This window comes from Rhinoderma darwinii, chromosome 3, assembly GCF_050947455.1.
Source record: "Rhinoderma darwinii isolate aRhiDar2 chromosome 3, aRhiDar2.hap1, whole genome shotgun sequence".
NCBI lineage: Eukaryota > Metazoa > Chordata > Amphibia > Anura > Rhinodermatidae > Rhinoderma > Rhinoderma darwinii.
This window is the reverse complement of record NC_134689.1, coordinates 139,751,452-139,768,030: the sequence shown is the minus strand read 5'-3', so window position 1 is coordinate 139,768,030 and position 16,579 is coordinate 139,751,452. Positions and strand designations below refer to the sequence as shown.

The following is a 16,579-nucleotide window of genomic DNA, read 5'->3' as shown; positions in this document are numbered from 1 at the left end:
TAGCAGTGATCTAAAGATCGCATAGTAAAGTCCCCTAGTGGGACTAAATAAATAAGTAATAAATATAAAATAAAAATTATTATTACTAAAAATTACAGTACAAAAATAAATAAAAAATTTTCCCATAAAAAGTGGTTTTATTTAGTAAAAGTGTATAAAATAAATAAAAGTACACATATGTAGTATTGCTGCGACCATAATGACCCAAACAATAAAGTTAATATGTTAATATGTTAAACCGCAAGGTGAACACCGTAACAAAACCGCAAAAAACAATGGCAAAATTGCTATTTTTTTCCATCGCCCTCCAAAAAAGTCATAATGAAAGTTAATCAATAAGTCCCATGCACCCCAAAACAGTACCAATCATAACTACGTCTCCTCCCGCAAAAAATAAGCCCTCATATCACTACATTTATGGAAAATACAAAAATTACGGCTCTTGGAAAGCGACGATACAAAAACAAATAATTTTAGTTTATTGTGCAAAAGTCGTAAAACATAAAAAACCTCTACATATGTGGTATCGTCGTAATCGTACCGATCCATAGAATAAAAGGTAACATTTTATTTATGCTGCACAGTGAACGGCGTGATTTTAAAACGCATAGAACAATGTCGGAATTTCATATTTTTTTCTATTCCCCCCAAAAAAAGTTAATAAAAGTTAATAAAAAAATTATATATACCCCAAAATGGCGCCATTAAAAAGTACAAGTAATCCCACAAAAAAACAAGTCCTCATACAGCTATGTCGATGGAAAAATAAAAAAGTTATAGCTCTTTGAATGCGACCCAAAAAAAAATAGCTTGGTCATTAGGGCCTAAAATAGGCTGGCCACTAAGGGGTTAAATATGATGTGATAAGATTTCCAAATTATTACCATCTAAATCTATTACTTACTAGAAGATGTCCCAGAACTTCTTTGAGTTTTCACTATTTCTTCTCTGTTCTGAGACAATGTACTGCCAGATTTCACAGACAACAGGTCTAAATCATCAGCTTCTTTGCTTAAAGGACCATTAGTCTGAAAGTTGTGACAAAACAGGCAGTGCTTACTATGCCAAGTATATACATCATACCAATAACAAGACATGTGCTGTGATAAGAGTTCTTAGAAAACAGATCATTTCATTCATAGTCTTATTAACTCCTATGAGCATGTTCACCTTTGAACTGAATTTTACGGTTATATATAGATTTTACATAAAGAGTTGAGTAACTTTGTAAATACCTTACATTATTTATCTTGCTCTGGACATGCGTCAAAGCTTGTATTATAATCCAGAGCTGTCACTATTGGTAACAGTCAACATACTTGCTGACAGACACATTCCTAACAGCAGTGTCTGGTGTTAAGAATACACTTTCTAGAATGCAAATTACCAGAGAAAGCTCTGTGCAGATTCTGGACCAGCAAGGAATGCTGGGAGATATAAAAAGATTGTATGTGATTAGAAAAACATGTCTGCTTTCTTCTAGAAACCGTGCCACTCGTGTCCACAGGCTGCGCAAAGAAATGCAGCTTTGCCCAATTCAAGAGAAAATACCAGTCTAGTCACTCTTACAAGATTACAAACTCTTCTCGAAGGCTTTATAAGCCTGACAATGCATTTTATGGTGTTACAGTTAACTACCTCAAGCGTCTTGTTGAGAATTTGTGTATTAAAAATAAATTCTCTGATACGGGAGTACCACCATTGACATTTCCAAATCAACCACTACTTTTAAAGCCAGTAAGTTAATTTTAAGACAACAATATCACAGTTACTGCCCATGTTGGCTTCAGTAGGAGACACCGGGCCTAATGCAGAAAAATCTCAAAAGGTGTCAGTGTTGCCCATTGCAACCAATCAGATTCTACCTTTTATTTTTCCAGAACAGGTTTGAAAATGAGAGAAGTGATTTGATTGGTTGCTGTAGGTAATATTGACTGCATTAGTTTTTAATGTGTGAAGTCCGCTGCTCTCTTCCAGGGACATAAAAAAAGGGTAACTGCTCTCGACCAGCTGCTAATACATGCCCATAAACATGAACGCGGTCAACAGATTTTACCTTTTCTAGTATATGTTTTTACTCAAACATGTATGACATTATCAAAGATGTAGGAAACAAAAACTGAAATAATAATAAAACTTTGAGCCAAAACAGAATGTAATATGTAACAATAATAAGGGAGGCATGAATAATCAGCATGTAAATTGTAACTTATGATGTAAACCATGCCAGCGTCACCAGTAATCTACGCAGCATATTAACAAACACCTTGATGCAATTACAGATATATTGCCATCCACATTTAGTACGATCATAAACAGTTCTGTGGTGTGTTAAACACATGGCTATTTACTGTATGTAAATGTATTCAGAGTATTTATTCAGAATATTTAGCGGTTGATTTAGAATCAGATAATAATCCCTAAGGGAAAAATATGGGATAATATCTTACCACAAGCTGGACACGTCCTCCATTCAGAACGTCATGGTTTAATTCAGGCAAGAGACGCTTACTGCAATAAAATAACTTAAAATTATACAAACTATATATTCTTTTTATTATCGCGTAGATAGACACAGGATCTCATTTTAGATAATAAATTGTAGAAAACACTTTCTATATTTACATTTCTTGCCAATTTGAATGGTTGTGTGAGTGACGGCTATGTAGACTTGTGGCCTGCACGCGGTTTGTGGTAGCTTGGATAAACCATCCAAGCTGTTTACACATGGAGTACATGGCTACAGGGAGTAGTACATAAAATAAACCAATATGGTTTTTTTAAATAGTTCATTAAACCATTGTAATTATTCAATGTTGCATTTTTAAGCGTTGTAGTGTGATTGTACACGGACTTCACAGTACTAGAGTCCATTGGTAAGCTGCACAAGGAAAATCAGCTTGATTTCTACATTGTTGACTATTCTTTGTGTTTCATCTTTTCTACAGAAGAGGCCATGTTCACACTTCATTTGGTGTGTATGTTTGGCATATACACGAAGAGTATCCATAGACTCGAAGTATAGGAAGTATGCCTAAAGAGTGTTGGTGTGAACAGAGCTTGAATTCTTTCTCTCTCGCTCTCTATTTTATTGAAATATGATATGTTATAAATCAATTTTAGTTTTTGTTTTTTTTAATGCAGTGTTTGCTCAATAGACTGAATGCCCTAAAATTGTCAAATGTCTTATAATGTTGGACAATATTCAAACTCCTTTATATAACCCACAAATGTAATTTTGTTTGTGTCTCTAAGAGAAGACTGGCCTGATGACAAATACATCAAGCAACTAAATTGTATCTTACATTATATTCTGTACTATTTTCATCACTTCAGTCGTACAGTAGGAAGTTATTTACCATTTGGATACTGCAGAACTAGTTGTATTTATATCTCCACATTGTGTATGAAGCCACTGATATGTAAGTTCTCTGCTTCTTGCTAATGTTTCTGAAGGAAGTTCCTTTAAATTGTATAATTCCTCTTCTTTACCTAAGAAAAAGTTGTATTTAATATAATATATTAAATACATAGTTAAAAAAACAACAACAAAAAAAACAACAACACTGTCAGGAAGAAAAACGTGTGTCCATAGTACACTTAGGCCTCATAAACACGGCCGTGCCCGTAATCATGGCCCGTGATTGCGGGCATGGCCGGCCGCCGATGGCTGCATTTTCGGGCCGTGCTCCCGTACAAAGTATGGGAAGATACGGAATGGTGTCCGTGACCAATAGAACCGAACGGGTCCGTAATTGCGTACCGTATTAAGGTCCGCAATTACGGAGATTTTTTACGGTCATGTGCATGGGGCCTAACGCAAAGTTAAAATACAAAGTTTGAGGATCGTGGGCCACATGTGTCTAAAACCGTTGTTATCATAAGCCATTTACTGTTAATGCAGGTGACACAGCCAGGTGTTTGGTATCCGGCAGGGCCACCCATTCCTTGCAGCATCTGCCATGGCCATTCAATCACAGCCAGAACTTCCGAATACAAAAAATACTATTGGAAACTTCAATTTTGCTTGAATTCCCCTTTCATAAATGAATAATTTATCCCCTTCTGTTAAAAAAAATAAACCAGCTCAAGCAATTGACATACTTTCTAGCTATATAAGCTACTGTTTTACAGAGGAAATTAAAGTAGCCCAAAAAATCTATATCAGCAGACCTCTGTCACTGCAATGAAATAAGGATAACCTTACTTTTTCACTCACAATTACAGTCCCATGTCAAAAGAGTCCTGCATAACATTTGACTTTCTATTGAAATGCTGCGGGAAAATGGCAGCATCTGCAACAAGGATTTAGTAAATCGGTCACCACTCCATGGATGCCTCTCAACTTGAACAGAACACTTATAGAGGTCTAGCTGCACCAGTGTGTCATATATACACTTAATTGGCAGCATTTGATTACCCATGTGCCACAATATTGCCAAAACCATTTGAGCTGCTGGTAATCGTTGGTAAATAATGAACATAAATTGGTGCACATTTTGAACATCTTTTTTATTTGCAGTACGTAAATACAGTGTTTTATGCACCATATTTCCTTAGAACAATGCATGTCTATTTAAGAAAATGGGTTTACCTGGAATAGTTCACCACAATTTTTATGAACAGGAGAGTGGAAGAAAATCTTTCTAAATTACTAGCGCCCCATTTAGTTACACAGAGTGTCGGAGGGTTTGTTAAATATGGCATTCGTGTTCCTGCCATTTTATCCAATGAAACTATCCCACAAAACGGCATTGTTAGCCTCGATGTCCGATGCTATTGTAATCTTTTTCTGAGCCTCGGAGTCTCTAATCTTATAAAAGTTTTCTCAAAATTTGCCTTTTAAAATATATTAACTGCCCTCTATTACCTACGCTATAAGTGCACATTGTTTTTCTATTTCAATATATATTATTATTTATACTTTATAATAATGCCACATACTATGTAGAAATATATTATTTTTAACATTTCTCATCTATATATTTACGCTGCCTTGGGAAAAATAATTTAAAAGCCACTGTATACTGTAGCCTCAGTATTCAAGTTAGAAGCATTAGCAATTGAGTAGAGACTGAAAGGTGAACACTGAAATATCAGAAATAGAAACCAACATAGGAAAAAAACAGTATTTGGGTAGCAATTACAGTAAACAAACGGTAAGATTTGAATCAAGTTATTTGAAAGGCAGAGTCGGAAAAACAAACTCCAGTAAGATGGAGAAACAGCTTCCCAAGATTTATAAATGCATTTGTCCTGTGGGCAAGTAGCTACTCAAAACCAGCTGCCATGACAAAATCTTTTATCCAGTGCAAAAAATAAGCTATTGTTTATTGATCAATCGGCAGATAAAGAAAAACAGACAGATGGATATCTTGTGTGTGTGTTATAACCCAATGCCAATCTCCTAGATTGCTCCCAGAAATATTGGTGAGATGGAAACTGTATACTTGCATAAAAAAACCATACAAGCAGCCAGTAATATTGCATGGTAAAATTCTCTAATACCAGGGTCTCAGGGGATGATATAATGTAAAATATTATAAACAAATGTTTCAGCATTAATATTCCAGAGGGAAAAAGATCTTATAATCAATGTTTCACTTTGAGAAAGCCATCAGTAATATACAGATGTTTCAGATAATTTTATATCATTTCTTACTACAAATACAAATATTTTGTTTGGTATCATAAATCTACTATAAAACTTTATAGAAGACATACAAGAAAAATGCCATGTACACAATCCCTTCAATAATATTCAAGACAAAATAAAAACATGAGAGAAATAACAAAATGAATATCCTAAAGAAGTGGAGGGCCTTGCTAACGCTTGTGTAATTAAATATGGAGAGAAATACTCGAATGAAATGTGGATCAAATTGGCCGATTTAGATCTGTATTTGCAATTCAGTGTTCTTCATCCCCTATTTTTATCTGTATTGTCACTATTTTCTACCATGTTGCAAATACAAAAACATAATATAGATATCATAAACATGTAGAAGAATGATACTATTATGGATCTGTTATTTTCTGGCATCATTGCCTTCTATGGGAAGAATATACAGTTAGGTCCAGAATTATTTGGAAAGTGATATAAGTTTTGTCCTTTTAGCTGTTTACCAAAACATATTGGATACAGTTATATAATCAATATGGGCTTAAAGTGCAGACTCTCCGCTTTAATTTGAGGGTATTCACGTCCTAATTTGAGGAAGGGTTCAGGAATTACAGCTCATTAATATGTAGCTACCTCTTTTTCAAGGGACCAAAGGTAATTGGACAATTATCTCAAAAGCTATTTAATGGGCTGCATGGGCTATTCCCTCGTTAATCCATCATCAATTAGGCAGGTAAAAGGTCTGTAGTTGATTCCAGGTGTGGCATTTGCATTTGGAAGCTGTTGCGGTGAACCCACAACATGAGGTCAAAGGCGCTCTCAATGCAAGTAAAACAGACCATCATTAGGCTGAAAAAAATCAAAAAATCCATCAGAGAGATAGCACAAATGAAAGGAGTTTGGTACATTCTTGATAAAAAAACAAAAGATCTCATGAATTTCAAAAGGCCTGGACGTCCACGGAACACAACAGTGATCGCAGAATTCTTTCCATGGTGAAGAAAAATCCCTCCACAACATCTACCCAAGTGAAGAACACTCCTGGAAGAAGGTGTATCAGTATCTAAGTCTACCATAAAGAGAAGACTTCATGAGAGCAAATACAGACGGTTCACCACAAGGTGCAAACCATCAATCCGCCTCAAAAATAGAAAGGCCAGATTAGGCCTTGCCAAACAACATGTAAAGAAGCCAGCCCAGTTCTGGAACAGCATTCTTCGGACAGATAAAACTAAAGTCAACCTGTACCAGAATGATGGGAGGAAGTATGGAGAAGACTTGGAACGGCTCATGATCCAAAGCACACCACATTCTCTGTAAAGCATGGTCGAGGCAGTGTGATGGCATGGGCATGCATGGCTGCCAAAGGCACTGGGTCACTAGTTTTTATTGATGATGTAACTGAAGAGAGAAGCAGCCGGATGAATTCTGAAGTGTTCAGGGATATACTTTCTGCTCAGATTCAACCAAATGCAGCAACTTTGATTGGATGTCGCTTCACAGTACAGATGGACAACGACCCAAAACATACTGCGAAAGCAACCCATGATTTTTTTATGGCAAAGAAGTGAAATATTCTGCAATGGCCAAGTCAATCACCAGATCTCCACCCGATCGAGCATGCATTTCACTTGCTTAAGACAAAACTTAAGGCAGAAAGACCCACAAAGAAGCAACAACTGAAGACAGCTTCAGTAAAGGCCCGGCAAAGCATCACAAATGAGGAAACCCAGCGTTTGGTGATGTCCATGGGTTCCAGACTTTAGCCAGTCATTGCCTGCAAAGTATTCTCTACAAGGTATTAAAAAAAACATTTTATTTAGGGTAATGTTAACTTATCCGATTACTTTTGAGCCCCTGAAATGAGGAGGCTGTGTAGAAAAATGTTTGCGATTCATAAACGTTTCACAGGATATTTTTGTTCAACCCCTTGAATTAAACCTGAAAATTGCATCTCGGTTGTGTTATTTGAAATCCAATGTGGTGGCATGCAGAGCCCAAATCATGAAGATTGTGTCACTATCCAAATAATTCTGGACCTAACTGTAGCTATTATATGGCATCTGATGGAGCACTCTGCATATTAAAAAGTACGGAATGCGTGTATAGTAGTACGTCAATATGGAAAAATTGATGCGTTCAGCTAAATACAATAATATTCTAGAGCTATTATATGTGAAAAGTTAAAGGCGTATTTTAGATGTAGCAAGTGACAGTATATTGCTACCATATGCATTCACTGGCTAATCGTGCAGGGTCCGTCGGGACCATAGGAACTGAAGTCAATCACGAGATCAAAGGTACCGTGGCCCGTTTGGCATTTTCTCAGCACACCGCCTGGACAGAAGCCATGGCCCCCTCATACAAGCAATTGGTGGGGACCCAACGGTCAGACAATCCATGTCAACCACAACATTCCCATTATGTCAATGCTGCAGACACAGAGAAAAATCAACCCTTTACTCCATAAACAGCAGATTAAATCTATTTTTTTTTAAGGTGGGGTTTCTTAACCTCAATTATAGTTGGATTATGAAACAAATAACATTCATAAAACCAAAAATTAATAAACAATATAAGCCATTATTATGCACACCAGACATTCTTCAATTACATACAAGAAGGATATGAATAGAGTTGGCAGGAATTCGCTATATGGAAAAGTTCACTAAATGTGACTGCATTCCAGTTATGGATAATCAATACCATACATTAGGAATCTCATTTCAATATTCCAGATTCACACAAAACAATAACCGGCTTCTGAATGGTCTTGGGACACTAGTTTGGTGCTTTCCAGATGGTACATCAATGTAATGCCAGCCACTACATTCACCTGTAATGATGCGGTGGCAAGATAGACCACAAAGAGGGGAGTAGGATACAGATTTCCCATGGAAGCTCTGTCCTTCCCCTCTATGGGAACATTTCCCACTTGCCTTTAAACCCTCAACGACCGCTGTATAGCCTTTTTGCGGCGGCCGTTCAGGGTAGTTCTTCTGAAGTGCCGCGTTTTCACGGCGGTACTTCAAAAGAGCTCTTCCCGCATCGGGCGGGAAGCTCCTGAAACTCAGGCTGTTGCTAACAGCCTAGGGCTTCGGGGCAACGATCGGAGACCACTAGCAGGAGTCTGCGATCATATTTAACCTTTCAGATGCGGCGCTCAATAACGAGCGCTGCAACTAAATGGTTTTGGAGGGAGGAGGCTCCCTTTCTCACCCCACTGGCATCCCGCAATGCAATCGCGTGGTGTCAATGGTTTCTATGGCAGTCAGGGGGCCTAACAAAGGCCTCTAGTGATTGCATGTTAGGCCATGTTAAAAAGGTTTAATAAAATTTGAAATAAACAAAAAGTCCCAAATAAAAAAAAATTAAAAACCCACTTTTTCCCCTTCCAAAATACTTTATGAAAAAAAGTAAATAATTACACATATTTGGTATCGCCCGTAACGAACCCAACTATAAACCAATTACATTATTTAACCCACACGGTGAACGCCGTAATAAAAAAAAAATTCAGGTCATCCTGCCCTCAAAAAGATTTGATAAAAAGAGATCAAAAGTCACATGTACTCCAAAATTGTAACAATAAAAACTACAAGTCGTCTCGCAAAAAAAAAAAAAGCCCTCATACAGTTGCATCGGCGGAAAAATAAAAAAAGTTATGGCTCCTTAAATAAGGAGACACAAAAACAAATCATTTTGAAAAAAAAAATTGTTTTTGCTGTGTAAAACTAGTAAAACATAAAAAAAACCTATATAAATATGGTATCGCCGTAATCGTAAGAACCCGCTGAATACGGCGTAAATTTAAGACGCAAAAAAATAATGGTGAAATTTCCTTTTTTTTTTTTACTCTACCGCACCAAAAAGTCAATCAATAAATGATATGTACCCCAAAATTGTGCTATTAAAAAATACAACTTGTCCTGCACAAAAAAAAGCTCTTTGAATGCGACGATGGAAAAACTTAAAAAATGACTCAGTCATTAAGGTTTAAAATACCTTCGGTATTAAGGGGTTAAAAGATATGCAACAACAAGCCATAAACCATAAACCAGTTGCTGAGCACTTCACAGTTGTCAACCCCTACAAATTAATTTCACTCTTGGTTTTATATGGAATTTCCCATATAGAGCTTTTCTTCATCAAGAATGGTCAGTGATGTGAAGTCAGATTCAGGAACTAGAAATATGGTTTACAATGCTACTCAATTATTGTTGCTACACATCTGTGCAATTTTTATCGATTTTGACTTGTTGCTGACAAATAAAAAAAGTTTCTTCTCTCCTCCTCACGGTCAGTAAATTTACAGAGAATTTTTAACCCTGGATTTCAATAAGAGTGGAAAAAGCAATGCTGTCATTGTGACACATAGGGAGTCAGTGACTGCACACAGACTGACAATTACGAGTGATATCATATCGGCAATCTGCAGATAGGAAAACCTCCAAGGGAACAAGCCAGCATATTTAGAAACATGTGAGAAGGGTGATCCGAGCCAATAATAGATAAGGAAACTTAATTTTAAAGTGATATTACATCTGTTACGTCCAGCTGGATATCAGAGAAACGGTATATTCACTTATAAGAATATATCGTAAATATTGATATCTGATTGGCTGCAAAACAGTAAATACAAACCAAATATTCACAATACTAGTTGTTTCCCATCACGTGTTGTAAAGGATCTGCCAGACACAGCTTCTGTGTCGACGCCCGTGGTTAGTCAGTCTGCACCTGCTCCTAAGTCTGATCGAGTGACCCCTCCTTCTACCAATCAGTCTGGGAGGCTGAGGAGTGGGAGAGCCTATCACAGCCTGGCCAGACGGAGTTAGCTCCCGCCCTCTGTCTATTTATACCTTCACTTCCTGCTCCTCCTTTGCCTGTGATTCTGTCGGTTTCCTGGCTCTGCTGCTGCTTGTACCTTTGTCCTCTGCTCCATATAGACCCTGGCGTACTGACTACTCTCCTGCTCTGCGTTTGGTACCTCGTACACTCCTGGTTTAACTCGGCTCGTTCACTACTCTCCCGCTCTGCGTTTGGTACCTCGTACACTCCTGGTTTGACTCGGCTCGTTCACTACTCTCCTGTTCTGCGTTTGGTACCTCGTACACTCCTGGTTTGACTCGGCTCGCTCACGGTGTTGCCGTGGGCAACTGCCCCGTTCCCCTAGCTTCTGTGTACCCTTGTCTGTTTGTCTGTCGTGCACATAGTGAGCGTAGGGACCGTCGCCCAGTTGTACGCCGTCGTCTAGGACGGGCCGTTGCAAGTAGGCAGGGACTGAGTGGCGGGTAGATTAGGGCTCACCTGTCTGTCTCCCTACCCCGGCATTACACGTGTTCATTATTTCAGCGAGTAAACATACTTGTCAGAAGAAGCCATCAAATTAATGTGTTAGTGTCCAAACCTATTACAGTGGTATAAGTTAATCTTTACACCAGGGCTGAAGAGTCGGGGCAGTTTTGGGTGGAGTCGGTAGATATGTACAGACTCTAAGTTTGGCATCAAAATAAAAATTTAAAATATTAACCCCTTAAGGACACCGCCTGTCTTGGCCTTAAGGACACAGCCATTTTTTTTCAAATCTGACATGTGTCACTTGATGTGGTAATAACTCTGGAATGCTTTTATATATATATCCAAGCGATTCTGAAATTTTCTCGTGAGACAATGTACTTTATGTTAGTGGTAAAATTTGGTTGATATATTCAGTGTTTATTTGTGAAAAAAACGCAAAGTTCAGAGAAAATTAGCAAAAATTTGCATTTTTCTATATTTAAATGTATTTGCTTGTAAGACAGATAGTAATAACACATAAAATAGCTACTAGTTAACATTTCCCATATGTCTACTTTATGTTTACATCGTTTTGAATTTTTCTAGGACGTTACAAGGCTTAGAACTTTAGCAGCAGTTTCTCACATTTGCAAGAACATTTCAAAAGGCTATATTTTCAGAGACCAGTTCATTTCTGAAGTAGCTTTGAGGGCCTTATATATTAGAAAGTCCCCATACATCATTTATAAAACTAGACCCCTCAAAGCATTCAAAACAGCATTAAGAAAGTTTCTTAACCTTTTAGGCATTTCACAGGAATTAAAGCAAAGTAGAGGGGAAATTTACAATGTTATTTTTTTGGACAAAATTCATTGGTAATACATTTTTTTCTTTAACACAGAAAGTTTTAGCAGAGAAATGCAACTCAATATTTATTGCCCAGATTCTGCAGTTTTTAGAAATATCACACATGTGGCCCTAGTGTGCTACTTGACTGAAGCACAGGCCTCAGAAGCAAAGGAGCACCTAGGAGGATTTTGGGGCCTCCTTTTTTTTTAGAATATATTTTAGACACCATGTCAGGTTTGAAGAGGTCTTGTGGTGCTAATACAGTGGAAACCCCCCAAAAGTGACCCATTTTGGAGAATACACCCCTCAAGAAATTTATCTAGGGGTAGAGTTAGCATTTTGACCCCACACAAGTTTTGCAGAATTTATGGGAATTATGCCCTGAAATTGAAAATCTAAATTTTTTCTAATAAAATGTAGCTTTAGCTCATATTTTTTCATTTTTACAATAGATAAAGGAGAAAAAGCACCCCAACATTTGTAAAGTAAACTCTTCTGAGCACAGCAATACCCCATATGTGGTAATGAACTGCTGTGTGGACACACGGCAGGACGGAGAAAGGACAGACAGACATTTTAATTTTGGAGCTCAAGTTTTTCTGGAATGGTTTGCGCCGCCATGTCACATTTGCAAAGCCACTAAGGGGCCAAAATAGTGCAAACCCCGCAAAAGTGACCCCATTTGGGAAACTACACCCCTCGTGGAATTTATCTAGCGGCATAATGAGCATTTTGATCCCACTGTTTTTTTGCAGAATTTATTGGAATTAGGCAGTGAAAATGAAAATCTACATTCTTTCCAATAACATGTTGAATTTTTTTCATTTTCACAAGGAATAAAGGAGAAAAAGCGCCCCAACAATTGTAGAGCGATTTCTCCTGAGTACGGCAATAACCCATAACTGGTCATAAACTGCTGTTTGGACACACGGCAGGGCTCAGAATGGCAGGAGTGCTACTTGGCATGTAGATTTTGGTTGATTGTTTTTTGTGCACCTAGTCGAATTTGCAAAGCCCCTGACGTACCAGTACAGTAGAAACTCCTGAGAAGTGACTCCATTTTGGAAACTATACCCCTCAGGGTAATCATGTAGGGGTGTAGTGAGAATTTTGATCCCACAGGTGTTTCATAGATTGTATTAGAATGAGGCAGTAAAAATGAAAAATAATTTTTCCCCAAAAATATGTAGTTTTCCCTCCTATTTTTTTTTTCTACAAGGGGTAATGGGAAAAAAAACAACACAAAATTTGTTACCTAATTTCTCCCGAGTACGGCAATACCCCATGTGTTGCCCTAAACGTCTATTTGGGCACATGGCAGAGCTCAAAATGGAAGGAGTGGCATTTGGCTTTTAGAGCGCAGAGTTTGCTGGACTGGTGTACGGGCGCCATGTCACATTTGAAGAGAGGTATCAGAGTAGGGTGTAAAACCCTGAGAAGTGACCCTTTTTTGTAAACTACACCCCTCAAGGCATTTATCATTTGCCTGGACATGTGACAGGGCTTAGGAGTGAAAGGCACATGTGAGGCATATTTTGGGGATTTTCGCAGCATTCGCCCACAATGGCAGGGCTCTGGGGTCAAATAGTAAAAAAAAAAAACAAGTAGTGACCCCCATTTTGGAAACTGCACCCCTCAAGGCATTTTTTAAGGGGTGTAGTGAACATTTTGTACACAAAAGTTTTTTTTTATTTTTTATTAAAAATGAATGCTCAGTGGATGGTGCAAAGTGAAAATTGCAAATTTTCACAGGTATATGCCATTTTAGTGCACAATATGTTGTGCCCAGTTCGTGCCACTGAAGATAAATGCCTCAACCTGTTAAGTGGGTTCTCCCGTGTAAGGCGATGCTATATACATGGACGTAAACTGCAGTTTTGGATCGCTGCAGGGCTCAGAAGAGAGGGAGCGCCATTTGGCTTTTTTGGAGCGCAGATTTTGCTTAGTGGTAGTTTTGTTTGGGGTTTTTCTGGGATTTCAGTTTATGATGTGGGGGCATATGTAAGCTGTGCAGAGTACATCAGGGTATAATAAGAGGGTATAATAATGGGGTAAATAAATAATAATTCATAGATATGTGGCCGGTGTCGCACTGATAAATGGTGCCCAATCTTATCCGCTTTTGGAAAACTGAAAAATATTGCCATATTCTGAGAGCCAGAACTTTTTTTCTTTTTTCTCCACCGAAGCTGTGTCAGGGTTTATTTGCTGTGGGACAATCTGTAGTTTTCACTGGTACCAATTTGGGGTACATGCGATTTTTTTTATTTCATTTTTTGCCAAGCAAAGTGACCAATGCTTTTTTTTTTTACAGCATTCGCCATGCGCAATGAATGACAATTTTACTTTATTTTGCGGGTCGGTACCATTATGACGATACCATATGTATATAGTTTTTCTTATGCTTTGCAGCGTCTGCGCAATAAAATCACTTTTGTTTCAAATTATAAATTTTTTGTGTCGCCATATTCTGAGCCATAACTTTTTTCTTTTTCCGTCAAAAAAACTGTGGGAGGGCTTTTTTTTTTTTGCGTGACGGGCTGTAGTTTTTAATGGTATAATTTTGGGGTACATGTAACTTTTAGATCCCTATTTTTATTCTGTTTTGGGAGGGGTAGTGACTAAAAAACAGCTTTTCTGGAATTGTTTTTTTTTTTTTTTTTTTTTTTACAGTGTTCACCGTGCGGGTAAAATAGGGTGATATTTTTTTATAGTTCAAGTCGTTACGGACGCGGTGATACCACATATGTGTACTTTTTCTTAATGTTTTTCGTTTTTTCCTATAATAAAAGACTTATTATGGGAAAAAAGGCTGTTATAGTGTTTAACGTGAAACTTAATTTCTATACTTTTTTCCAACATTTTTATTAACTTGTTTTAACTTTTTTTTTGTCCCACTAGGGGACAGGCACGAAGCCCTAGTCGCTATTCTAATATACTGCACTACCTACATAGTACAGTGTATTAGAGCTGTCAGCTATTCACTGACAGCAAGCCTATTAGGCTTCGCCTCCCGGCGGGGCCCAATAGGCTTCCATACTAGGAAGCCATTGATAGGCTACGGTTGATACAGAAACCATCGGCACCCTCGCGGGTGCCGATGTTTGCCCTTAGCCCTTGCTCTTAGCAACCATAGGGTGCGATCTAACCACCTGCATCTAAGGGGTTAATCGGCCGGATCGGAGCCTAGCTCCAGTCCTGGCCGTTAGAGCAGGATGTCATCTGTGACAAACAGCTGACAACCGCGCCCGTGGCAACCACCATGGTTGCCAAAAGGCTAGAAGCCACTTAGATGCCGCGATCACTTTGATCGCTGCATCTAAGGAGTTAATCGGCCGGATTGGAGTCTAGCTCCGGTCCTGGCAGTTACAGTGGGGTGTCGGACAGCCGATACCCGGCGGTGATGGCGCTGGCTCAGCTTCTGAGCCAGCGCCATCACATACACATTCTCATGGAGCTGTGATGGGTCAGTCTGCTGTGACTGACCAATCACAGCAATCGCAGGCCGGGGACCGCTGTGATTGGTCCCCTGCCATCTTACTGTGCCGATCAACTGTCATAAACAGTTGACGGCACAGTTCTGTCACCCTGTCCTTTCACAGGGTGACAGTTTTTAGCCAGGACGCACCGGTACGTCCTGGTGCCTTAAAGTACTGCAATACAGGACGTATCGGTGTGTCCTGGTGCGGTAAGGGGTTAATATTAGTATTCATTTATTCAATGCATCGCTTGTTGGATATTTACTTTTATAGAAGTTTATGAAAGGTTTGACATTTTAATCATAAGAATATGTTATGTTCTATCAATCTAAGGCCCCTATTTATGAAAAAATAGTAATAACTAGGATGTTCTAGTGGCGATAAAAAATAGGTTATCACCTCTCCTTTGTTCTCTCCTTGCTCAGATGAAACGTGGGAATTTTTTTAAGACTGCCATTTCATATGCTCGTCTTCATAAACAGTTTGCTGGAGTAAGATGTGACACATACAGGGGATATTGAAAGTCTGCACACCCGTTAAAATGCCAAGTTTTTGTCATGTTACAAAATCAGTCCAAGATGAACCATTTCAGAACATTTTCCACCTTTAATGTTACTTATAATCTGTACAATTATATTGAAAAACAAACAAACCTTTTAGGGTGGAAAAATAAAAATAAAGAACAAAAATAATGTGGTTGCATAAATATGCACACCCTTAAACTAATACTTTGTTGAATTACCCTTTGACTTTATGACCGCATTCAGTCTTTTTGGGTAGAAGTCTATCAGCATGGCTCATCTTGACTTGGCAATTGTTGCCCACTCTTCCTTGTAAAAGCGCTCCAAATCAGTCATATTGTGAGGGCACCTCCTGTGTACAGCCCTCTTCAGGTCACCCCACAGATTTTCAATGTGATTCAGGTCTGGGCTCTGGCGGGACCATTCCAAAGCGTTGATCTTCTTCTGGTGAAGCCATTCTTTTGTTGATTTGGAGGTATGCTTTGGGTCGTTGTCGTGCTGAAAGGTGAAATTCCTCTTCATCTTCAGCTTTTTAGCAGAGGCCTCTAAATGATCTCAGTTTGTTTTTCAATATAATTGTACAGATTATAGGTGACATTAAAGGTGCAAAAAGTTATGAAATTATTCATCTTGGACTGATTTTGTAACAAGACAAAAACCTGGCATATTAACATGGGTGTGTAGACTTTTTATATCCACTGTATACTGGATATACAAGGATAATGTTAAACTTCTGATGCTTCTGAATGGGTCTGCACTTACTTCTGGAGTGTGCCTCATGCTTTAAACTTTTTTTAGTTTTTCTTCAATAATTGATGTTGTAATAT

At 38.3% G+C, this 16,579-nt stretch overlaps 1 protein-coding gene across 1 annotated transcript in view; it reads right to left on the bottom strand.

Annotated features, from left to right (window-relative positions):
- The window catches only part of LRRIQ1 (leucine rich repeats and IQ motif containing 1), a 191,920-nt gene that overhangs the window by 4,914 nt on the left and 170,427 nt on the right, over positions 1 to 16,579 (bottom strand). The window contains exons 23-25 of the mRNA XM_075856801.1: positions 3,360 to 3,492; positions 2,451 to 2,511; positions 905 to 1,028 (exon numbers count right to left, since the gene is read on the bottom strand). Of these exons, the coding sequence (XP_075712916.1) occupies positions 905 to 1,028; positions 2,451 to 2,511; positions 3,360 to 3,492 (318 nt within the window). The remainder of the gene's footprint in view (positions 1 to 904; positions 1,029 to 2,450; positions 2,512 to 3,359; positions 3,493 to 16,579) is intronic.